General features: G+C 46.2%; 1 protein-coding gene across 1 annotated transcript in view; it reads right to left on the reverse strand.

The window, feature by feature from the left end:
* The window catches only part of ADGRF5 (adhesion G protein-coupled receptor F5), a gene marked incomplete at its 5' end in the record, with an annotated part of 79,597 nt that extends 59,670 nt beyond the window's left edge, over positions 1 to 19,927 (reverse strand). Inside the window, 2 exons of the mRNA XM_084624260.1 lie at positions 19,030 to 19,083; positions 19,824 to 19,927. Coding sequence (XP_084480386.1) covers positions 19,030 to 19,083; positions 19,824 to 19,927 — 158 coding nt within the window. The remainder of the gene's footprint in view (positions 1 to 19,029; positions 19,084 to 19,823) is intronic.
* Between the last annotated feature and the right edge of the window lie 5,976 nt (positions 19,928 to 25,903).

Raw genomic sequence — 25,903 nt, forward strand, 5'->3', positions numbered from 1 at the left:
CCAGAAGGTCATCTAGTCCAACCCCCTGCTCAAAGCAGGACCCAATTAAATCCCCAATTAAATCATCCCAGCCAGGGCTTTGTCAAGCCTGACCTTAAAAACTTCTAAGGAAGGAGATTCCACCACCTCCCTAGGTAACGCATTCCAGTGTTTCACCACCCTCCTAGTGAAAAAGTTTTTCCTAATATCCAATCTAAACCTCCCCCACTGCAACTTGAGACCATTACTCCTCGTTCTGTCATCTGCTACCACTGAGAACAGGCTAGAGCCATCCTCTTTGGAACACCCTTCTAGGTAGTTGAAAGCAGCTATCAAATCCCCCCTCATTCTTCTCTTCCGTAGACTAAACATCCCCAGTTCCCTCCGCCTCTCCTCATAACTCATGTGTTCCAGTCCCCTAATCATTTTTGTTGCCCTCCTCTGGACTCTTTCCAATTTTTCCACATCCTTCTTGTAGTGTGGGGCCCAAAACTGGACACAGTACTCCAGATGAGGCCTCACCAGTGTCGAATAGAGGGGAACGATCACATCCCTCGATCTGCTGGCAATGCCCCTTCTTATACATCCCAAAATGCCATTGGCCTTCTTGGCAACAAGGGCACACTGTTGACTCATATCCAGCTTCTCGTCCACTGTAACCCCTAGGTCCTTTTCTGCAGAACTGCTGCCTAGCCATTCGGTCCCTAGTCTGTAGCGGTGCATTGGATTCTTCCGTCCTAAGTGCAGGACTCTGCACTTGTCCTTGTTGAACCTCATCAGATTTCTTTTGGCCCAATCCTCCAATTTGTCTAGGTCTCTCTGTATCCTATCTCTACCCTCCAGCGTATCTACCTCTCCTCCCAGTTTAGTGTCATCTGCAAACTTGCTGAGGGTGCAATCCACACCATCCTCCAGATCATTTATGAAGATATTGAACAAAACCGGCCCCAGGACCGACCCTTGGGGCACTCCACTTGATACCGGCTGCCAACTAGACATGGAGCCATTGATCACTACCCGTTGAGCCCGACAATCTAACCAGCTTTCTATCCACCTTATAGTCCATTCATCCAGCCCATACTTCTTTAACTTGCTGTCAAGAATACTGTGGGAGACAGTGTCAAAAGCTTTGCTAGAGTCAAGGAACAACACGTCCACTGCTTTCCCTTCATCCACAGAGCCAGTTATCTCGTCATAGAAGGCAATTAGATTAGTCAGGCATGACTTGCCCTTGGTGAATCCATGCTGACTGTTCCTGATCACTTTCCTCATACTCAGCCCCTCCCATCGTGCCTCACCTCCCCCTGCACTCAGACACCCCCTCCAATAAGCCCCACTCCCCCTGCACCTCGACCACCCTGACAAGCCACCCACACGCAGATCCCCACCCCACTGAGCCCCAACCAGCTGAACCTGGATCCCCACTCCACTGAGCCCCACTCCACCAGCATCTGGAATCCCCACTGAGGTCCCCCCCCCGACCCCATCCTGCTAAGCTCTATCCCCCCACACACACACACGTGGTGCATCTGCCACAGAAGGGCATGGCCCTGGGGTGTTTCTCGGGCAGGCCTGGTCCTTGCACTGTGTCAGGGTTGGGTGCAGCATCACCATTGAGTCTGTGTCCCGGGGCGGGAGGAGCTGCACAGTGATCTCCCACCTCTGTGCAGCCAGTGGCCTGTGCTCCCCAATACCATGCTGGAGCCTCCACATTTATTTGACTAATAAATTTTGCAAAATTTTGCAGAATTTTAAAATATTGTGAGCAGAATTTTTAATTTTTTTTGGTGCAGAATGCCCTCAGGAGTACTCCATGCAGTCCTTGCACCCAGAAGAATGCAAGAACTATGATTGTGATGGGCCCTTACATGGAGGTTGTATGGCGAGCGACTGTTTCATGCACCTCTCCAAGTATACCCCACATCCCCACAGTGGATCATCATAATCTGTTAAAGTGAGGGTATAGCCCACTGACTCACCCTACTCCTTCTTCCTCACTGAGAACACTTCAATCTCCCTGGACACTCAAAAACAGACTCCAATAAGAAACTGCAGAACTGGAATTAATTTGCAAACTGGACACCATCAAATTAGGCCTGAATAAAGACTGGGAGTGGATGGGTCACCACAAAAAGTAATTTTTCCTCTGCTGATAGTCACACCTTCTTGTCAACTGTTGGAAATGGGCCACCTTGATTGCATTCGCCTTGTTAGCACTACAAAAGTAATTTTCCCTCCCTTGGTATTCACCCCTTCTTGTCAATTGTTGAAAACAGGCCACTTCCACCTTAATTGAATTGGCTCGTTATCACTGACCCCCCACTTGGTAAGGCAACTCTCATCTTTTCATGGGCTAGAATATATATTCTGCTTACTGTTTTTTTCACTCCATGCATCTGATGAAGTGGGTTTTAGCCCACGAAAGCTTATGCCCAAATAAATTCCTTAGTTTCTAACATGCCACAAGGACTCCTCGTTGTTTTTAGTGTTGTCTGAGTAGCCCTGGAACATTATGAGCTCATTCCTACAAGCGCCGAGTGCCCTCATCTCCCATCAGCCTCAATAGGGATTGCCAGCATTCTGCACCTATGCCAGCAGTCTCAGCTATGCGAACAGTGGCCAATGTTCTGATTTCAATGAGGCTGTCCATTCATTATCGGAGATGCCCATCACCACGTATCTGGGCCCCTCTCGACTACCATGCTTCTTGCCCCAGCAGTTATTGAGCTATTTTCCCTCTCAGACACCTATGGGGAAAAGTCTATGGTGCCAGCACCTGAGGGGAAAGAAAAGCAGGGAGAAAGGAATTAGGAGAAGCTGGAGACGTAAGGCCAGATTTTTAAAGGCATGGCAGTACCTAAACATGCAGATAGGTACCTACAAGGTTTTTCAACAATGTCTCTGTACCTAACTCTCCAAGAAATTGAAAAATTAAAATAATCACACTAGGCGCCTAAATGCCTTTAAAATCTGGCCCTTACTACACAAAGGGTTGTGACGGGGGGAGAGGGGGGTGGGGGCAAAAAATTTTAGCTGAAGCTTTTCTCTTGCCTAAAAATGCAGGTTTGGGTTGACTGCAACATTTCACGTAGAGGTGCCAGGTTGGGGAAATTGGCTTAGTTAAAAACCAACACACCAAAAGTTTTCGAAATATCAGAATGACCCAGTTTGATGTTTCTAAAATGAAATGTTTTGATTTTCCAGGCTAGCATCATAAGGGGACGTAGGCACCCTCCACAAAAGCAATGAGGTGAAGAGTGGATCCCCTCTTATCGTCAATAACACTGCAGTTAGGACACTCAGGGGATGTGGGAGATCCCGGTTCAAGTCTGTGCCCTAGAGTGTGGGTTTAACCCTTTGTCTCCCACATCCCAGCTGAATGCCCTACCCACCGGGCTCTTGGGTACAAGGAGCACATGGGCATCACTTCCTCCTTAATTTCCTTTCTTTTTCTTTTTTTTTTTAAGCTAAAAATGCCTGAAATTGACATTACATGTTTCATTTTGGAACGAATGAAACCTTACTTTTGTGCTGAAATGAATTTTGTTCCTACTTTCTGAGTCACTGAAAAAATTTAAAAAGAAGGCCTTGTGGCACCTTAGAGACTAACAAATTTATTTGAGCATAAGCTTTCATGAGCTACAGCTCACTTCATGCTCAAATAAATTTGTTAGTGTCTAAGGTGCCACAAGTCCTCCTTTTCTTTTTGCGGATACAGACTAACACGGCTGCTACTCTGAAACCTGAAAATTTTTTAAAAATGTTAGTTTGGGGTTGACCCAAAACTTTTCTTTTTTAATATAAAGTTTGGAATTGCCTGTGAACTGAAAGATCGGTTAGTCACTCAGCGCTTGCTGTAACTGGCCATTGGATATAGAGATCGGATTTACAGCTGGTATAATTCTGCGTAGCTCATTTGGTGTCAGTGGAGGTACACTAGGATCTGGCCCAAGGTCTTTAAATCTACCAGCGTCAACTTTGCATTTGTTCTAAGAGACCAGATTTCCGGAGCCTAAAGCCATAATTTAAGTGCTAACTTTCTTTAGTTGTCCACAGTTCTTTCCTGTCTGCCAGTATGGAGTGGCTTTGCCTCCATACTATTATTCATTGCCCAAAACATGACTTTTGACATGGGTAGAATATGACTGGTGAGCAGATGTTTGTTTCAAACAGAAAACACACAATGACCGTAAGAAACACACGCCCATGTGCAACAATAATTCATGGGAGAATTTGCTGCAAGGGTAGGTGGGGGAAATTGCACTGACTTTAGATAACGCATCTCGGTGAGACTAACATAATATAAACAAATATTAATCAAGGATTCCAGACTCAACCACTTGATGATAAGGATTCAGGGGGTAAAAAACAGGCTGTGACTCACTTTTCTGCTCTGACTTTTTGCAAATGAGCACACGGGAAAAGGAGTACTTGTGGCACCTTAGAGACTAACCAATTATTCCAGTTTTATGCCAGTGTAATGACAGTTGCCTGCACAGCCCTGTAGTGCAATGCTGTGGCGAAAAGGGCTAATGCGATCCTTGGATGTACAGAAAGGGGACAGTCAAGTAGAATCATAGAATATTAGGGTTGGAAGGGACCTCAGGAGGTCATCTAGTCCAACCCCCTGCTCAAAGCAGGACTGATCCCCAGCTAAATCATCCCAGCCAGGGCTTTGTCAAGCCTTACCTTAAAAACCTCTAAGGATGGAGATTCCACCACCTCCCTAGGTAACCCAAGTAGGGAAGTGATCTTTGCCTCTGAACATATCATGGATAAGCTGCTAGTGTGTCCAGCTCTGGTGTCCACAATTCAAGAAGGATGTGGAAATACTAAAGAAAGTTCAAAGGAGGGCCACAATAATGACCCAGGGGCTGGAAAACAAGGCTTATCATGTGAGGCTTTAGGAGTTTAAGCCATTCAGCTCATCAATGAGAAGCCTGAGATGTGACTTGATCACTGTATGTAGGTCCTTACACATAGAAAAGAGATCTGATAGCAGGGCCACGGTGGGGTGACAGAGGAGAGTGTCTCAACCTTGTTGACAAAGGCATAACAAGATCCAGTGGCTGGAAGCTGAAGTTATATAAATTCAACCTTGAAATAAGACAGTTTCTTAGCAGTGGGAGCAATTAAACATTTGAACAAGGAGAAACTGAAGTCATCATTTGGAGGTGTTAAGATGAGATTAGATATCATTTACTTTAATGCAGTTTCTGGAAGAAATTCAACAGCCTATGTGTGTGGGCTAGGATAGGAGGGGGTTTGGGCTGGATTTGTTTTCACCTCCATTTAAAGCACCAGAGCTGCCCCAGTTGGAGTTGTGACACTGGTCAGGGTGGGCCAGTGCTCTGTGGTGGTATAGAGAATTCTCTTTCTAGATGCTTGGCTGGTGCATCTTGCTCACATGCTCAGGGTCTGACAGATTGCCAGCAGTCTGAACAAATTTCCACCCAGGTCAGATTGGCAGGGACCTTAGGGTTTTTTTCACCTTTCTCTGCAGCATGGAGCATAGTTCTTCTGCTGGGATCATCTGGGCATAGCTCACCTAAACAATTCCCAGGCATTGCAGGGATTATGGACACTGACAACACCTCAGTCTCTCCCTGTGGCACAGTATAGTTTTGTCTCTGGAGGTCTGGAATGCTTTAGTCTATCGAAAGTCATTGGACTTAATAGGCATGTACCTGTGTAAAATGTAATGGCCTGTGAAGTCAGATTACACGACGTAAGGCTGCTTCTGGCCTTAAACTCTGTGGAACTATAAATTATTGAGTTATTTAGTTAATTATGCCAGTGGAACAGCAGCAATTTAGACAACGGACTTAGTTTGAGAAGTTATGCTGTCATAAACCTAGTGGTGAATCAGGCCCCAGTGTTTTAGGAATATGCATGGTGAGTATTAAAGAAGACCATGACGACCACGCATGGTGCTGCCCAGACCCAGTATTCATAGTGCTACTCAGCAGGGACAGGCAGTTGAATTTGCCTAATTCTCAACTCAGCATGTACGCTGTGGCTTAGAAAGTTTCTCTTCAACTTGCATATGGAGCTGGGTAGGAAATGATTTTAGAGATTTTTGCAAAAATTTCCCATTCCAGATCAGGCAAAAAAGTCAAATTCATAAAAATGTTAGTGAGCCGATATCGAAAAAAACCAGCAGTCAGATTGGGGCCATTAAACCATTTCATTTTGCTGTCAAAACATTTTGTTTTGATAATTTTTTTAACTATAAATTAGTTTCCTTAAATTTCTAAACTAAAAGAGTAGTTTTGACCCAAAACCCAACACTTTTTCATTTAGAAAATGTCAAAATTTTCCATCTAGGCAATTTTGAAGCTTTTTTCTCAATTTCTCCAAAGAGGAAATTCATCAGAGTTGACCTTTTCCCACAGACCATTTTGATTTTGACAACTTGGCACTTCTGGATGAAAAAACAATAAGTTGAAAAGTTCCCAGTCAGCTCTACTTGCGAGTTATTGGGCTTATTTTCCATTGAAGTAGACTGTGAAAAAAAGAGCAGGGAGAGGAAAAAACCAAACAAAAATAGGATGAGAAATGGCAGGCATTATTCTATCCTATTTAGGTTCTTACACCTTGCCCCTCACCATGGTATCTGAACACAACGTGTTTGGGAGCGCTCTAGAAGAGCACGTCATCCTACTTTGGCACAGGCTCTTCTCTGCTGGCTATTGTGATTGGAGAGATGTAACTTTCTCTTCCCCTCCTTGTAACATTCTGGGGTTTCTAGAGGTGTTGGCTGGCCCGGCATCTCTCAGTCCTTGTGCTCAGGGAATGTAAAGACTGGGAGCATCATGGCCCACGTGCATGAGCACAAAGAAGTTTGAGAACCTCTCATTCTCTCTCCCCTCATGTGCACACTGAGGGCCCTAATCTAATAATATCCACTGAAGTCAAACTTCCATTGACTTCAATGTGTGTTGGCTCATGTCCCTGCAGTGAGCAAGGCACAAGCTACTCCTACACACTGGAGTCCTAGAAAGCCCAATGACTGGATGCTTCCTGCTTGTTGAGCCTTTTTAACCGTCTGTTTATTTTCCTGTTATCCCCATGGGAGGAGCTGAAATGATACAAATGCAGCTGGCTCTGGCTAGCTTTGTAGGAAGTGGCTGAATTGGCTTGATTTTTACATAACCTACTCTGAAGGGTGGAGGAGTTTCCTGCACAAAAGAGCAGCCTGTTACTCCTAGCAACCAGAATTAAAAGTCCAAAACATTGTCCAGTGCCTTCCACATACTCAAGTTCTGCCTGAAATAGTACAGAGTAGCTTGGATATGTTGAATACGGTCACAGCATTTCCAATGGGTTAAGCCAAGGCTGTTGTATTCTCATGATCTTTTTATGCTATCAAAGCTGTTGGTTCCATTTAAGTCATTGGCCTTTGGTACATAGTTAGCTAGTGATTCACCACTGTGTTACTGTAGTTTTATGCCAACGTAACACCACTGAGAATAAGCCTGGTTCTGGAACATAAGGCATGTCTACACAGTATGTCAGTGAGGGCTACTGTGGTGGGATTTCTAAAGTGCACTCACATATTGGGCACTAGTTGAGCTGCTGGTGTGCACTAAACATTCACTAGTGCTCTTTAACGTAGTACTGTTTGAAAAGGAATGACATTAAGGAGTGCTAGGGAATATTTAGTGCACACCAACAGGGTTTCGGTGGAGCAATTAGTGCCCAGTATGTTAGTGCGTGTTAAAAATCACACTCCTGTAGTGCACATTACTGCACCATGTAGACAAGCCCCCAGGCTCCCGTGGAGTAAAAGTGCAGGAGTTTAAAAGGCAACATCTTTGTGTGAAGACCACCATCTTGGCCATCACACCATTGACCCAGGCACCTCCAGAGCTAAAAGCATGAGCTGCTTCAGCTGTACCTGGGGCTAGACCAATTCATGACCTCTGTGGACTGGGGATCTCTAACACACACTCACCAGCGGGTTACATTTGCTCTTTATAAAGGGTTTGAGTCAGCAGAGTCCTTGGAATCTGAACAGAGCAAGCCAATGACATTACTCTGTTGTAAAACTGGAATAACACAGTAGTGACCGAACTGCTCATTTCATTTATGTGGGGCTAGATCTTCTGCTGGTGTAAAGGGATATCACTCCAGTCAGGCTGCCTGCTGCTAAGACTGGTGCAACTCCACCTGCGTTAGTGATATTGGAAGCCCTAGCACAGACATCTGGCTGTAGGCACTACTTAAAGCCTGGTGGCAATTAGACTGGCTATGAGCAGGATTAGAGATCAGGGTGCTTAAAACAGTTCTGGGAGCCAGTAGTCCATCAACACTAGGGGTCCTAGCATTGCCCATCACTTTGACCATCTCAACCCTCTCTTTGCATCCCTCCGCTGGCTCCCCCTCCTCCAGAACATCAAACATTAGCTGCTTGTCTTCATTTTAAGGCCCCTCATGACTAGAGTTCTACCAAATTCACAGCTGTAAAAAATGGACTGTGAAATCTGGTCTCCCCTGTGAAATCAGGTGGTTTGGGGGCTTTTACCCTATATAGAATCATAGAATATCAGGGTTGGAAGGGACCTCAGGAGGTCATCTAGTCCAACCCCCTGCTCAAAGCAGGACCAATCCCCAATTTTTGCCCCAAATGGCCACCTCAAGGATTGAACTCACAACCCTGGGTTTAGCAGGCCAATGCTCAAACCACTGAGCTATCCCTCCCCCCTCATATACTATGAGGTAAAGTATACAAAACTACTTGGGCTGTCAGGCGATTAAAAAACTTCATCATGATTAATCGCAGTTTTAATCGCATGGTTAAACTATATTCAAATACCATTTATTTAAATATTTTGGGGTTTTCTATATTTTCAAATATAGGGTCAGAGCTGGGGGCTCCAGCGCCCATCGGGGCGAGGGCCTCCAGCCACTCTCGGGATTTAGGGCATGGGGCTCTAGCCCCTCTGCCACCTCCAGATCTGGGGCTCCCCCCCACCTCCCTGCTGCCAATACCTCCTGCCCCACCATTCATTTTGATTTCAGTTAATCGCAGGTGTTAACTGCAATTAATTGACAGCCCTGAAAAGTACACAGCGTTTCTCAAACTCAACTCAGAAGGGGGGTCACAAGCCTATTGTAGGGGGGTCATGGTATTGCCACCCTTACTTCTGCGCTGCCTTCAGAGCTGCATGACCAGAAAGTGGCAGCGGCTGGCAGGGTGCCCAGCTCTGAAGACGCAAGGGTGGCATGGTGGGGGGGCGGTCATCACTTTTTGGGGGACGGTTGTCACAGCCTGAAATATTTTCAAAGGGGATCCCAGCAAAAAAAAAAGTTTGAGAACCCCTGATTTAGCAGACTCCCTTATCCAGGGCGACTTACAAATGTAACCGCAGTAGTAATATGCTGTATGCATACAGTATGATCACATCTGTGCAATTTGTTATTTATGCCATGACTAACTCACGAAAAATGTGTGATTGCTCTGTCATTTAAGTAGATCCCAACTCACGACCTATCTCCACCCTAGTTATCATCTCTTATTCTCTACTGAGAGGTCTGCTCCCGCCTCTGATTGGCAGGACCGGCTCTAGGCACCAGCAAAGCAAGCTTGGGGTGGCACAATTCCAGGGGCGGCATTCCGGCCATCTTTTTTTTTGATTGGGCAGTTTGAGGTGGCAATTTTTTTCCTTGGGCCTGCAAAAAGCCTAGAGCCAGCCCTGTCCCTATGCTGTCCCTATTGTAGAATTTTCAGCCAAACACCATTGTGCTTTCTCCCAGGCTGCCCTTCACGCGCCGCAAAAATATCTGCCAAGCTAGTGCATTATCCTCCTCCAAAAGCCTCCTTAAAACTCTCCTTTGCTGGGATTCCTCTAAAAACTTGACACCAGTCAGGCTGCTGCTGTGTTGAGATCCAGCCTCTCATGCTGTCCAAGAGTGTCCAATTTTTTCCTTGTCCCCCATGGGTCACCAGCTGTTGTCTCTTGTCTTATACTTAGATTGTAATGTCCTTGGATCAGGGACCATCGTCTTACAAGAAGTGGAAGGTTGGACATATAACCAGGGAAGAGTATAAAAATATTGCTCGGGCATGTAGGAATGAAATCAGGAGGGCCAAATCGCACCTGGAGCTGCAGCTAGCAAGAGATGTCAAGAGTAACAAGAAGGGTTTCTTCAGGTATGTTGGCAACAAGAAGAAAGCCAAGGAAAGTGTGGGCCCCTTACTGAATGAGGGAGGCAACCTAGTGACAGAGGATGTGGAAAAAGCTAATGTACTCAATGCTTTTTTTGCCTCTGTCTTCACGAACAAGGTCAGCTCCCAGACTGCTGCGCTGGGAATCACAGCATGGGGAGTAGATGGCCAGCCCTCTGTGGAGAAAGAGGTGGTTAGGGACTATTTAGAAAAGCTGGACGTGCACAAGTCCATGGGGCTGGACAAGTTGTATCCGAGAGTGCTAAAGGAATTGGCGGCTGTGATTGCAGAGCCATTGGCCATTATCTTTGAAAACTCGTGGCGAACGGGGGAAGTCCCAGATGACTGGAAAAAGGCTAATGTAGTGCCCATCTTTAAAAAAGGGAAGAAGGAGGATCCTGGGAACTACAGGCCAGTCAGCCTCAACTCAGTCCCTGGAAAAATCAGGGAGCAGGTCCTCAAGGAATCAATTCTGAAGCACTTAGAGGAGTGGAAAGTGATCAGGAACAGTCAGCATGGATTCACCAAGGGAAGGTCATGCCTGACTAATCTAATTGCCTTTTATGATGAGATTACTGGTTCTGTGGATGAAGGGAAAGCAGTGGATGTATTGTTTCTTGACTTTAGCAAAGCTTTTGACACGGTCTCCCACAGTATTCTTGTCAGCAAGTTAAAGTATGGGCTGGATGAATGCACTATAAGGTGGGTAGAAAGTTGGCTAGATTGTCAGGCTCAACGGGTAGTGATCAATGGCTCCATGTCTAGTTGGCAGCCGGTGTCAAGTGGAGTGCCCCAGGGGTCGGTCCTGGGGCCGGTTTTGTTCAATATCTTCATAAATGATTTGGAGGATGGTGTGGATTGCACTCTCAGCAAATTTGCGGATGATACTAAACTAGGAGGAGTGGTAGATACGCTGGAGGGCAGGGATAGGATACAGAGGGACCTAGACAAATTGGAGGATTGGGCCAAAAGAAATTTGATGAGGTTCAATAAGGATAAGTGCAGGGTCCTGCACTTAGGAAGGAAGAACCCAATGCACCGCTACAGACTAGGGACCGAATGGCTAGGCAACAGTTCTGCAGAAAAGGACCTAGGGGTGACAGTGGACGAGAAGCTGGATATGAGTCAGCAGTGTGCCCTTGTTGCCAAGAAGGCCAATGGCATTTCGGGATGCATAAGTAGGGGCATAGCGAGCAGATCGAGGGACGTGATCGTCCCCCTCTATTCAGCATTGGTGAGGCCTCATCTGGAGTACTGTGTCCAGTTTTGGGCCCCACACTACAAGAAGGATGTGGATAAATTGGAGAGAGTCCAGCAAAGAGCAACAAAAATGATTAGGGGTCTGGAACACGTGACTTATGAGGAGAGGCTGAGGGAGCTGGGATTGTTTAGTCTGCAGAAGAGAAGAATGAGGGGGGATTTGATAGCTGCTTTCAACTATCTGAGAGGTGGTTCCAGAGAGGATGGTTCTAGACTATTCTCAGTGGTAGAAGAGGACAGAACAAGGAGTAATGGTCTCAAGTTGCAGTGGGGGAGGTTTAGGTTGGATATTAGGAAAAACTTTTTCACTAGGAGGGTGGTGAAACACTGGAATGCGTTACCTAGGGAGGTGGTAGAATCTCCTTCCTTAGAGGTTTTTAAGGTCAGGTTTGACAAAGCCCTGGCTGGGATGATTTAATTGGGGATGGGTCCTGCTTTGAGCAGGGGCTTGGACTAGATGACCTCCTGGGGTCCCTTCCAATCCTGATATTCTGTGATTCTCTGATTCTTCAGTGTTAGTACAGCACATAGCACAATGGGACTGGGGCTCCTAAGTGCTACAGTAATCATGATAATTAAGGCTACATTTTAGTCACGGGTATTTTTAGTAAAAGTCACGGACAGGTCACGGGCAGTAAACAAAAATTCATGGCTCATGACCTGTCCGTGACTTGTACTATATACCCCTGATTAAATCTTGAGGACGAGGATGGCCCAGGGGTGCCGCTGGTGCTCAGGAGGGGCAGCCTAGGGATGCTGCAGAGACTGGGGGGGCAGTCCAGGACCTCTGCTGGTGTGGTAGGGGCAGGCGGTGGCGCGCAGCCCGGGACCCCCGTTGGTGCTGGGAGGTGGGGCATTGGCAGGTCTGGCAGGCTCCCTACCTGTCTCTGCGCCTCCCCGGAAGTGGTGACATCCCACTCCCTCAGCTGCTAGGCAGAGGCGTGACCAGGCAGCTCTGCGCACTGCCTCCACCAAGAGCGCCGGCTCCACAGCTCCCATTGGCCACAGTTCCCAGGCAGAGCTGCCTGGCCACGCCTCCGCCTAGGAGCTGAGGGGAGAGATGTCGTCACTTCCAGGGAGCCCCCAAAGGTAAGTGCCACCCAGAGCCCACCTCACCCTGTCCCATGTCCCAACCCACTGCTCTCTCTCACACCCAAACTCCTGCTGCTGCTGCTGGGTGTGGGTGGGGGGGACAACGGCATGGTGGCCCGAGACTGCCCCAGTAGCAGCCGGTGCCACTGGCCCAGGGGCTGCCTGAGCTGCTCAGGCAACCCCCGGGCCAGGTGCACAGGCCACTGCAGAAGTCACGGAGGTCACGGAAAGTCACAGATTCCATGATTTCCGTGACCTCTGTGACAAACTTGGAGCCTTAATGATAATTAATAATAGCTAACACAGGTGGAGCTCAGCCAGTGTCACCAAGAGTGGGACATAGTTGATACGTTTCCCTAATCATGATTCTTTCCTGTATTACAGATGCATGTGAAGGCTCCACACTGAGATCAGGACCATGGCATGTTAGGTGCTGTAAAAACACACAGTAAGAGACAGTCCCTTCCCCAAATAGCTAAGACAGGACGGATGGGAAAGAAAGCACTATTGGCCCCATTTCACAGAAGGGGAACTGAGGCATACAGGGATTCCTGACTTGCCCAAGGTCACCCAGGAAGGTTGTGGGAGAGCCAGGAATGGAATCCAAATCTCTGGCATCATAGTCCAATGGCTTAACCCCAAGACCCTCCTTTGCCCTGAAAGGACATGTACGCCAATTTCAGAAGCAAGAGAGAGCTGTATGAAGAACCTGTAATAAAGCATGTAGGGAAGCTTTGTGAAATATTATTATTGTATTTAGTGCCATAGGAATGAGATAAAGCAGGAACTCCAGTAAAGCTTTTCCTTTCTATTTTAACAATGGGAGGAAGCCCTGCTTTATACGAGGAATTTCTCAGGGTACTAAATTGGACACTAGAATTCCACTCTATTAAACTTCTCTGGCAGGTATTTTAAGATAAGTGCTCTGCAGTAACATTTAAATGAGGATCAATGGAGCTCAGACATTGCCGGGCTTCAGCAAACCCAAAGTGCCACAAGATCTTCTCCAGTCTTGAAGCTCTGGATATGTTTGAGTGGTTAAGCAGAATTGTCCCTCCCTGAACAGAGAAGTTTTAGCACCAGGGGCAGATTGGGAAATAAGATCTGTTCCTGGCACCTGTCTTGCACCCCTACCACCTTCCATAGCCCTCTTATAAGATGATTGACAGGTCTGGCAACGTCATCTGCAACTAGAAAAATTAAGCAAAACCATCCAGCTAGCCAGAGGTTCTGTGGAGAAGGTACTTATGCAGCCCTCCCCAGCAAAGGAACAGAGCACCTCCCAAACAGGAATTCATTCATCTTCCCACCACCAGCTATGTGTGTCAGGAAGGAAACTTTATTGCGGTAAAGAAAGGGGAGCTGAGGCAAAGAAATGGGAAATGACATGCCCAAGGGCACCCAGGAAATCTGTGGCAGAGGCAAAAATGGAACTTGGCTCTCCTGAGTCACAGCTCAGGGCTTTCATCACCAGCCCATCCACTGACTGGTCTGGTGCAGCTGCACTAGTGGCAGAAGGGAGGACAGGAGGCCCTTTTACCCCATCTGCCTCCATCATGCAGTACGTTGCCAATTTGGGTGCAGCACGCAGGGATGTGGAGCTAGTTGGTGCTGCTGGCAGTGGTTACCAGCTCAGAGGGGTGTACTAGCTCAGGGGCAAGGCAATGGCCCTTGTTCTCTCCTGCACATCAGCTGGCAGCTGCAAGCATGCAGTGGTGGGGACCGCACTTTTTGAAAGGTATAGCAAGACTTGCTTCTTCCCCCGCTTCCCCAGGGCCCCAGAGAGTGCATCCCTCTAGTGCCATGGCTGGGACATGACTTAGCACAAAGGTGTTTGCAAAAAGAGCAGGCGTCTTCCTGAGGTTCTTCCCCTCCCTCCCCCCAGCAGTTCCAATTACTGCCCGGTGAGACAGGAAAGAGGCAAAGAATAAGCAGCGCAGAGCTGTTGTGTCAGAGCTGGTGTTCGTCACCTCTGCGGGGAGCTAGGTTAGCAGAAGGGAAGACACAGGGTCTTGTGGTTAAGCACTAGATGGGGGCTCAGGGCACCTAGCTTCAATTCTCAGCTCCACCACAGCCTCCCTGCAGGACCGTGGGCAGGCGACCTACTCTCTCGGTGTCCCTCAGTTCCCCATCCGAAATGTGGGTACTGGGATGTCCCCACCTCACAGGGTGTGCCGGGAGGATAATCCCTCAATGTTTGGACGCCCACAAACTGTGATGCTGCAGGGGCCATATAAGCGCCGGACTGACAGGAACTCAATGTGCTACAGCTTCAGTGCCACACAGAGCCGAGCAAGAGAATGCTGAGAACTGCCAGCTCCAGGTGACCTTTGAGCTCCACCTAACAGGAACGTTCATTAATATACTAAAGTGAAACAGGGAAGCAACAAGCTGAGCCTGGGAGTGGAAGAAACCACTTCTCCTTATTCAACAGCAGCCCAGCACGACTCTGGGATCTAGCCCTCCAGCTGGTAAGATGGTGGCTGTGATGAGCCGGGGAAAGGCTTCGAGGAGGAATTAGTTACTGATGTTGGCGGGTCAGCTGTAGCTCAAACAGAAGTGATGGGCTTGATGCAGAGATAACCGGGTAAAGTTCTATGGCCTGTGCTATACAGAAGGTCATACCAGATGATCATAATGGGCCCTTATATCTCTGTGCTGAGGTCTCCTAAGGCCAAAGAATTACCTTCATCATAGAATCATAGAATATCAGGGTTGGAAGGGACCTCAGGAGGCCATCTAGTCCAACCCCCTGCTCAAAGCAGGACCGATCCCCAATTAAATCATCCCAGCCAGGGCTTTGTCAAGCCTGACCTTAAAAACTTCTAAGGAAGGAGATTCCACCAACTCCCTAGGTAACGCATTCCAGTGTTTCACCACCCTCCTAGTGAAAAAGTTTTTCCTAATATCCAACCTAAATCTCCCCCACTGCAACTTGAGACCATTACTCCTTGTTTTGTCATCTGCTACCACTGAGAACAGTCTAGAGCCATCCTCTTTGGAACCCGCTTTCAGGTAGTTGAAAGCAGCTATCAAATCCCCCCTCATTCTTCTCTTCCATAGACTAAACATCCCCAGTTCCTTCAGCTTCCCACATAACTCATGTGTTCCAGTCCCCTAATCATTTTTGTTGCCCTCTGCTGGACTCTCTCCAATTTTTCCACATCCTTCTTGTAGTGTGGGGCCCAAAACTGGACACAGTACTCCAGATGAGGCCTCACCAATGTCGAATAGAAGGAAACGATCACGTCCCTCGATCTGCTGGCAATGCCCCTACTTATACATCCCAAAAGGCCATTGGCCTTCTTGGCAACAAGGGCACACTGTTGACTCATATCCAGCTTCTCGTCCACTGTAACCCCTAGGTCCTTTTCTGCAGAACTGCTGCCTAGCCATTCGGTCCCTAGTCTGTAGCGGTGCATTGGATTCTTCTGTCCTAGGTGCAGGACTCTGCACTTGTCCTTGTTGAACCTCATCATAGATTCACAGATTCATAGATATTTAGGTCAGAAGGGACCATTATGATCATCTAGTCTGACCTCCTGCACAACGCAGGCCACAGAATTTCACCCACCACTCCTGCAAAAAACCTCACACCTATATCTGTGCTAGTGAAGTCCTCAAATCGTAGTTTAAAGACTTCAAGGAGCAGAGAATCCTCCAGCTAGTGACTCGTGCCCCATGCTACAGAGGAAGGTGAAAAACCTCCAGGGCCTCTTCCAATCTGCCCTGCAGGAAAATTCCTTCCCGACCCCAAATATGGAGATCAGCTAAACCCTGAGCATATGGGCAAGATTCATCAGCCAGATACTACAGAAAATTCTTTCCTGAGTAACTCGGATCCCACCCAATCTAATATCCCATCACAGGCCATTGGGACTATTTACCATGAATATTTAATTACCAAAACCATGTTATCCCATCATACCATCTCCTCCATAAACTTATCGAGTTTCATCTTAAAGCCAGATAGATCTTTTGCCCCCACTGCTTCCCTTGGAAGGCTATTCCAAAACTTCACTCCTCTGACGGTTAGAAACTTTTGTCTAATTTCTAGTCTAAATTTCCTGGTGGCCAGTTTATATCCATTTCTTCTTGTGTCCACATTGGTACTGAGCTTAAATAATTCCTCTCCCTCCCTAGTATTTATCTCTCTGATATATTTATAGGGAGCAATCATATCTCCCCTCAACCTTCTTTTAGTTAGGCTAAACAAGCCAAGCTCCTTGAGTCTCCTTTCACAAGACAAGTTTTCCATTCCTCGGATCATCCTAGTAGCCATTCTTTGTACCTGTTCCAGTTTGAATTTATCCTTCTTAAACACAGGAGACCAGAACTGCACACAGTATTCCAGGTGAGGACTCACCAGTGCCTTGTATAATGGCACTAAAACCTCCTTATCCCTACTGGAAATACCTCTCCTGATGCATCCCAAGACCACATTAGCTTTTTTCATGGTCATATCACATTGGCGGATCATAGTCATCCTATGATCAACAATACTCCAAGGTCCTTTTCCTCCTCCGTTACTTCTAATTGATGTGTCCCTAGCTTATAACTAAAATTCTTGTTACTAATCCCTAAATGCATGACCCTACACTTCTCACTATTAAATTTCATACTATTACTATTACTCCAGTTTACAAGGTCATCCAGATCCTACTGTGGGATATCCCTGTCCTTCTCTAAATTGGCAATACCTCCCAGCTTTGTATTATCCGCAAACTTTATTAGCACACTCCCACTTTTTGTGCCAAGGTCAGTAATAAAAAGATTAAATAAGATTGGTCCCAAAACCAATCCCTGATGAACTCCACTGGTAACCTCCCTCCAGGCTGACAGTTCACCTTTCAGTAGGACCTGCTGTAGTCTCCCTTTTAACCAATTCTTTATCCACCTTTCAATTTTCCTATTGATCCCCATCTTTTCCAATTTAACCTTTGTGGCACAGTATCAAATGCCTTACTGAAGTCTAGGTAAATTAAATCCACTGTGTTTCCTTTGTCTAAAAAATCTGTTACTTTCTCAAAGAAGGAGATCAGGTTGGTCTGGCACAATCTACCTTTTGTAAAACCATGTTGTATTTTGTCCCATTTACCATTGACTTCAATGTCCTTAACTACTTACTCCTTCAAAATTTTTTCCAAGACCTTGCATACTACAGATGTCAAACTAACAGGCCTATAATTACCCTGATCACTTTTTTTCCCTTTCTTAAAAATAGGAACTACATTAGCAATTCTCCAATCATACAGTACAACCCCTGAGTTTACAGATACATTAAAAATTCTTGCTAATGGGCTTGCAATTTCATGTGCCAATTCCTTTAATATTCTTGGATGAAGATTATCTGCGCCCCCCCCATTTAGTCCCATTAAGATGTTTGAGTTTCGCTTCTACCTCAAATATGGTAATGTCTACCTCCATATCCTCATTCCCATTTGTCATGCTACCGTTATCCCTAAGATCCTCTTTAGCCTTATTAAAGACTGAGGCAAAGTATTTGTTTAGATATTGGGCCATGCCTAGATTATCCTTGACCTCCACTCCATCCTCAGTGTTTAGCAATCCCACTTCTTCTTTCTTTGTTTTCTTCTTATTTATATGACTTTAGAACCTTTTACTATTGGTTTTAATTCCCTTTGCAAGGTCCAACTCTACTTGACTTTTAGCCTGTCTCACTTTATCCCTCCATGTTCTGACCTCAATAAGGTAGCTTTCCTTGCTGATCCCTCCCTTCTTCCACTCCCTGTATGCTTTCTGCTTTTTCTTAATCACCTTTCTGAGATGCTTGCTCATCCAGCTTGGTCTACAACTCCTGCCTATGAATTTTTTCCCCTTTCTTGGGATGCAGGCTTCCGATAGCTTCTGCAGCTTTGATTTAAAATAATCCCAGGCCTCCTCTACCTTTAGATCTATAAATTCTTCAGTCCAATCCACTTCCCTAACTAATTTCCTTAATTTTTGAAAGTCAGCCCTTTAGAAATCAAAAACCCTAGTTGCAGATTTATTTTTGTTAATCCTTCCATTCAGTTTGAACTGAATTAGCTCATGATCACTTGAGCCAAGACTATCCCCTACAACCATTTCTTCTATGAGGTCCTCACTACTCACCAAAACCAAATCTAAAACCTCAGATTTCTTTTGGCCCAATCCTCCAATTTGTCGAGGTCCCTCTGTATCCTATCCCTACCCTCCAGGATATCTACCTCTCCTCCCAGTTTAGTGTCATCTGCAAACTTGCTGAGGGTGCAATCCACACCATCCTCCAGATCATTTATGAAGATATTGAACAAAACCGGCCCCAGGACCAACCCTTGGGGCACTCCACTTGATACCGGCTGCCAACTAGACATGGAGCCATTGATCACTACCCGTTGAGCCCGACAATCTAGCCAGCTTTCTATCCACCTTATAGTCCATTTTAATTATGCACTGCAAAGAGAAATATAGTTCCAGATACTGGTGTGGCTTTGACTGAAATGATTCACATCCATGTTCCCTCATTACAATCCCACCTTACTCACAGCACGCCAGAGATGTCATCCACAGGCAGAGATGCTGGGGCCGCTTTTCTCGCTCTAGGTGAATGGGTTAAAGAGTGCAGAGACTCTAGTAAAGCTTCAGGCTTTTTAACAATCAGAGGAAGCTCTGCCTTGATTGAGGAATTTCCCACGCCTCTAGTTCAGACATTAGAAAACTGATCTTTTCAGCTAGGAAGAGATAAAACAATAAGCAAATGTAAGGGGACCAGAGTAAACATATTTAGTTACAGCTCAGCCATTTCAAGAAGGGGGTTTTTATTTGTTATCAAAATCACAGGAGCCAAACTCAGGCGATAAGATTTGGGGAAGTTTGATAACAACAAATGCCAGATTCACAGTAAGTTGTACTCCTAGGATCAGGTCCTCTGCTAAATCAGCTTTGCTCCATCCACTTCAATGGAGCTTCATTGTTTTGCACCAGCTGATGATCTGGCCCTAATTTCTTCATTTCACTTTTCATTCAAGGGCTTGGTACAAAACATTGCAAGATAATGGAAGTGAACAAAATGTTGAAAAAGTTTCTTGGTAAGCAGGAAATCTGTGGATTGAAAAATGCACCTTCTAGGGTATAATAGCAACAGATAACTCATTAGAAAAAGAAACTCTAGCCTTCCACAAATTAATACTGATCTCCTTTATAGTTCTGATCCACTGCTTTCCATAGTTACAGACTTGTTTTTCCTGATAAAACGATGATAAAAACAGAATTCATAATAATATTTTTCATTTATATAGCACCTTTCTTCCCAAAATTGAAACGCTCTTTACAAACATACCTGAACATTATTGTCTCGCTGATGGGGAAACTGAAGCACAGAGGTGAAGTGACATGCCCAGGGTCACATAGCAGCCCAGTAGCAGAATCAGGAATAAAATCCATGTCTTTTGACTTCCAGTCCCCTGGGCTAACCACTAGATAATGCTGCCGCATAAATGTAATAGCGCTTGGAGGGTTTCATCTTTGCTAAATCAATGCTTACATGAGACTACAGTGTTGGAGTCAGGATCATCAGATCCTTCCACAAGGGGCATGTCAAAGGAAGGTGATCTACCCCGAAAGCATCTGTGCTTTCCCACTGACTCACAACTTGATACTGATGAAAAGCCAACACAGGATGATGGCTGCTTTTCCAGGATACAAATTAACAGCAGATAAACGAGTTACTAAAAACCCAGAGAGAGTAGAAAAAGTGATGGAAAATAAAGATAACTGTGAAACCCAAAGGACGTCCCATGCTAAGGTCTCCTGTGCTGCACTTTGTATCCAAGGTCCTGCGTATCCAAGGTCCTTTAAAACCCTGCTTGGTCTAATGTGAAAGTGGCAGAGCCAGACTGCAAGAGATCATGCTTAAAATAAATGATTATGGCATAATCTGAATGGAATATGTCACATTTATCTACACTGCAAACCCCAGCCGAAGGAGAGATTTAGCAAGGGGAACGTTATTTTGTCATCACCAGGCTGAACAATCAAGTTCTTTTTATAGTTCTTGCAATTTCTCAGAGGTTGATAAGTAACTGTAGGAACATGTTTAATTTTGTTTTCTACATAAAACCAGTGCCTCCTTAATACAGCACCTCCTATCATCTCTGATGCACTGAATTTTATCTAGCTTAGTCATAGTTGCAGTTAAAATCTACCCAAAAGGACATAGCAGAAGGTTACTTAGTTTAGTCCCCACTGCCACAAGCTGAAAATATCATGCTGGGAGCTGTCATCTTATCACCTTAAAATGAAACATTTCTTTTGACAATTATGCTAGTGTAAATCTGCACAGGGTCCCATGGACTCTGACTGAGTTATTCTAGGTTTGCACCATGAGCTTAGAGTCAGGCCCTGAAAACTTTCCTGATTCAAATGATTTCATGGCATGAGGGGAAATGACTGTTGTTACAGTCAACATGCTCAGTCCTTACCTGAAGGAAAGCAAGTGCCTGGCTTCTCTGAGCAATCTTTCTCCTGCAATGGGTAGGACACTTCCTGGCCAAGTGTGAGCTTCAGTCTCAATCTCTGTCCTTTGTTTTCCCAAAGAATCCTCTATAGCTCAGTGACATCAGGAAGACACACCTGTTTTTTAACCATTTGGGAAAAATAGTAGAACAGCCTGAGAGCAATTTTCAGAGACACAGACAGAGTGAGAAAAAGCCTTTAGATTTAAGTGAACAAACCAAACTAACATCCAACAAAGATCCCAACTTCCACTTTCTGTTGCCAATAAGGATCTATCCTATCATTCACAGTTCAGGGTGGAACGCCAGTAAATACCACATGGAACTGAATGGCTCTCTGCCATATGGGCAGGGCCGATTTTCCCCACAGTCTCAGTTCTCACAGTGTCTAGAGAGCAGAGGTGTGTTGCCTTCTCCTCTGCTGTTGGTCTGAAACACTAAGCTAGCATTTGGTTGGAGAGAGGGAGAAAGCCCAGGGAAATGTAAGAGTGAAAACCTTCTCCATGGGATTTCCTGTGCTTGGGGGAAAGTGAGGCAGTGTGTGGGGCAGGAGGGGGAGTTGCCTATGGAAGTGATGGAGAGTTTAATTTCAACACAAGGCAAACCCTATTTTACCTGTTGCTTCATTTTTTGACAGTTTGTGGCGCTGAAAGTTTTTGGAAAATGTAGGGGACAATTTCCTAGTGCAAGTGCTGGAGGAACCAACTAGGGGCAGAGCTCTTCTTGACCTGCTGCTCACAAACCGGGAAGAATTAGTAGGGGAAGCAAAAGTGGATGGGAACCTGGGAGGCAGTGACCATGAGATGGTCGAGTTCAGGATCCTGACACAAGGAGGAAAGGAAAGCAGCAGAATACGGACCCTGGACTTCAGAAAAGCAGACTTTGACTCCCTCAGGGAACTGATGGGCAAGATCCCCTGGGAGAATAACGTGAGGGGGAAAGGAGTCCAGGAGAGCTGGCTTTATTTTAAAAAATCCTTATTGAGGTTACAGGGACAAACCATCCCAATGTGTAGAAAGAATAGTAAATATGGCAGGCGACCAGCTTGGCTTAACAGTGAAATCCTTGTGATCTTAAACACAAAAAAGAAGCTTACAAGAAGTGGAAGATTGGACAAATGACCAGGGAGGACTACAAAAATACTGCTCAGGCATGCAGGAGTGAAATCAGGAAGGCCAAATCACACTTGGAGTTGCAGGTAGCAAGAGATGTTAAGAGTAACAAGAAGGGTTTCTTCAGGTATGTTGGCAACAAGAAGAAAGTCAAGGAAAGTGTGGGCCCCTTATTGAATGAGGGAGGCAACCTAGTGACAGAGGATGTGGAAAAAGCTGATGTACTCAATACTTTTTTTGCCTCTGTCTTCACGAACAAGGTCAGCTCCCAGACTACTGCACTGGGCAGCATAGCATGGGGAGGAGGTGACCAGCCCTCTGTGGAGAAAGAAGTGGTTCGGGACTATTTAGAAAAGCTGGACGTGCACAAGTCCATGGGGCCGGATGCGTTGCATCCGAGAGTGCTAAAGGAGTTGGCGGATGTGATTGCGGAGCCATTGGCCATTATCTTTGAAAACTCGTGGTGATCTGGGGATGTCCCGGACAACTGGAAAAAGGCTAATGTAGTGCTCATCTTTAAAAAAGGGAAGAAGGAGGATCCTGGGAACTACAGGCCAGTCAGCCTCACCTCAGTCCCCGGAAAAATCATGGAGCAGGTCCTCAAGGAATCAATTCTGAAGCACTTAGAGGAGAGGAAAGTGATCAGGAACAGTCAGCATGGATTCACCAAAGGCAAGTCATGCCTGACTAATCTAATTGCCTTCTATGACAAGATAACTGGTTCTGTGGATGAAGGGAAAGCAGTGGACGTGTTGATCCTTGACTTTAGCAAAGCTTTTGACACAGTCTCCCACAGTATTCTTGCCAGCAAGTTAAAGACGTATGGGCTGGATGAATGGACTATAAGGTGGGTAGAAAGCTGGCTAGATTGTCGGGCTCAACGGGTAGTGATTAATGGCTCCAAGTCTAGTTGGCAGCCAGTATCAAGCGGAGTGCCCCAAGGGTCAGTCCTGGGGCCGGTTTTGTTCAATATCTTCATAAATGATCTGGAGGATGTTGTGGATTGCACCCTCAGCAAGTTTGCAGATGACACTAAACTGGGAGGAGAGGTAGATACCCTGGAGGGTAGGAATAGGATACAGAGGGACCCAGACAAATGGGAGGATTGGGCCAAAAGAAATCTGATGAGGTTCAACAAGGACAAGTGCAGAGTCCTGCACTTAGGACAGAAAAATCCAATGAACCGCTACAGACTGGGGACCGAATGGCTCGGCAGCAGTTCTGTAGAAAAGGACCTAGGGGTTACAGTGGATGAGAAGCTAGATATGAATCAACAGTGTGCCGTTGTTGCCAAGAAGGATGATTTAATTGGGAATTGGTCCTGCTTTGAGCAGGGGGTTGGACTAGATGACCTCCTGAGGGTCCCTTCCACCCCTGATATTCTGTGATTCTATGAAACAGAAAAGGCGACTGGCTTAAGAGCCGAAGTCCCATTGTCATATGTGACCTGGACTCTTTTGGGGATGGGGGGGCTCGATCCACAAAGGAGACTTACACTCAGTGTTGCAACATCAAATGTTCGGGCACCCTGCTGCCTCTTGGAATGCCCAGCTCCCGGGTTGGGCACCCCCTAGAATGCCTGGGGAGAGATAGACACCTATGAGCAGGAGAGGGTGAGTGGCGTAATCCCTACCCCTCTACTGAGATCGGTGACCAGCTGTCAATCAGGGGCAGATGCTTCCCTCCACTCAGATTTCACAGAAGGTAACCTCTGCCTGGAGGCAAGCACCTAAGTCAGGTCAGCTCTTTAGCCACTAGTGGTGCCCTGCTTATATCCAAAATCCCAGTGGCTGAACACTCACCCAGGATGTGGTAGACCTGGGTTCAAATCCCTATTCTATCTGATATGCACTAGGGACTTGAACCAAGCTCGCCTGCTTCCTAAGCGAGTGCCCTAACCACCCGGTGGTAAACTATTTGGGACTGGGGAGGTGAGAGAAGCTCTCAAACTTTCCTGTTGAAGTTGTTCTACTCTCTTACCAGGTCAAGAGGAACTGACCACAGAACTATAAATTAATGGTAGCTTAGGTACAAGAGATCATAACTTGATCACATCTATAATTTGCAAACAGAGTAAAGTCCAAACCAGCTATATGGATACACGTGGTGCTTGAATAGGGCCAATTGCACAAAGCTGAAAACAATTATAAGCCAAATCAGCTGGGAGGAAGAATATAATCACAAAATGTGAATGATAATTGGGAATCATTTAAGAACACTTTATTAGATTCTCCAAAAGCCACATTCAAGGAAGAAGGCTGTACTGGCTTAAAAATAAATGACCTGGTTTAGAGGGGAAGTGAAGGCAGCTATAAAAAAATAAAAACATAATATATAACAAATGAAAGAAAGGGGAAATTGATAGTGATGAATATAAATCAGCAGCTCAGTGTTGCAGAAAATTGATAAGTGAAGCAAAGGGACACAATTTATGGCCAGAAGAGTCAAGGACAATAGGAAGCAGTTTTTTGAATGAGCTCTCCCCTGACATCTAGTGATGAGCAAGGAGGGAAGACTTCAGGACTAGACTGTATTTACATGAACACACCTACTCTGCCTAGGTATCCAGCAAACACAGCTGTGTTGCCAAAGTGACCCATTTTGGCAGGTATTGGGTTACAAATCCCTTTAGTTCTCAACACCAGGAGGAGGAAAAGCGGCAACAGGCCAATTCCTCAGCAGTTTTACAGCCTGAACCTGTGGAGATTGAGCAGTTGGAAGCACAGCAGCTGATGGTGAGGGCTGCCACACCATGGCAAGCTGCTTGGATGGAGGACAGCCTCCTTTGACGACATTGATCTCCTCTTAGACTCACTAAGGACCTGTCTGCAGAAGTCGTAACTGGGAGGAAGGGAACTCAGGAGAACACGCCGACTGCTCACAGAAGTCCTGTATCGAGCCATAACAAAGACAACATCCGAGAAGCCAGGAGAAGGAACACCAGCCAGGATCCAGCAGCTCTACCGGTCAAACCACCCTGAGGCGAGGAGAGCAATCCTCAACAGGCCCCCATCTTACTCCGCAATCCCATCCGAGAGACTATTCTCATACTTCAAGGTATGTTTGACCGGGTAGCTCAGAACGATGAGCCGTGTCCAGGGCTTCATCCTCTACCCCCAGGTTGACTACCCAGTGGGACCTGGAACAAGACTTTACGTCACAGGAAGTAATGAACAGACTTACAAAGACAAAAAACACAGCCCCAGAAAAAGATGGCATTCGCTATAACTTCCTGAAAAAACGAGACCCGGGTTGCCTGGTGTTAACTGCCATTTTCAACAAATGCAAACAGTTCTGCCGTACTCCTAATTCCTGGAAGAAGTCTATGATAGTGCTTGTTTACAAGAAAGGTGAGGGGAACAACCCCAGCAACGGGAAACCCATCTCTCTCTGTTCCACCATGTACAAACTGAATGCCAGCTGCCTCGCAGCTAGGATCACAGACTGGTTGGTGAACGGAGGAGCCATCAGCTCCATCGAGGAGGGCTTCATGTCATGCAAAGGCTGCTGTGAACACAACTTTGTTCTTCAGATTGTCATCCACATGGCCAGGAGGGCATGGAGGCAGTATGCAGTAGGGTGGCTCCACCTGGCTAATACTTTTGGATCAATGCCCCCGCCAGCACATTTTTGCCATGCTACAAGAGTACAGGATGTCTGGAAACTTCCTCCTACTGGTTGGGGAACTGTATGAAGGCTGCACCACTGCCATCTGCTCCATGGAAGGAGAGACATCTGAAATTCCTAGGCTTGAAGCAAGGCTGTCCCCTCAGCCCCATCATTTTCAACTTAGC

This window comes from Lepidochelys olivacea (assembly GCF_965140295.1).
Source record: "Lepidochelys olivacea isolate rLepOli2 genome assembly, chromosome: 3".
Taxonomy (NCBI): domain Eukaryota; kingdom Metazoa; phylum Chordata; order Testudines; family Cheloniidae; genus Lepidochelys; species Lepidochelys olivacea.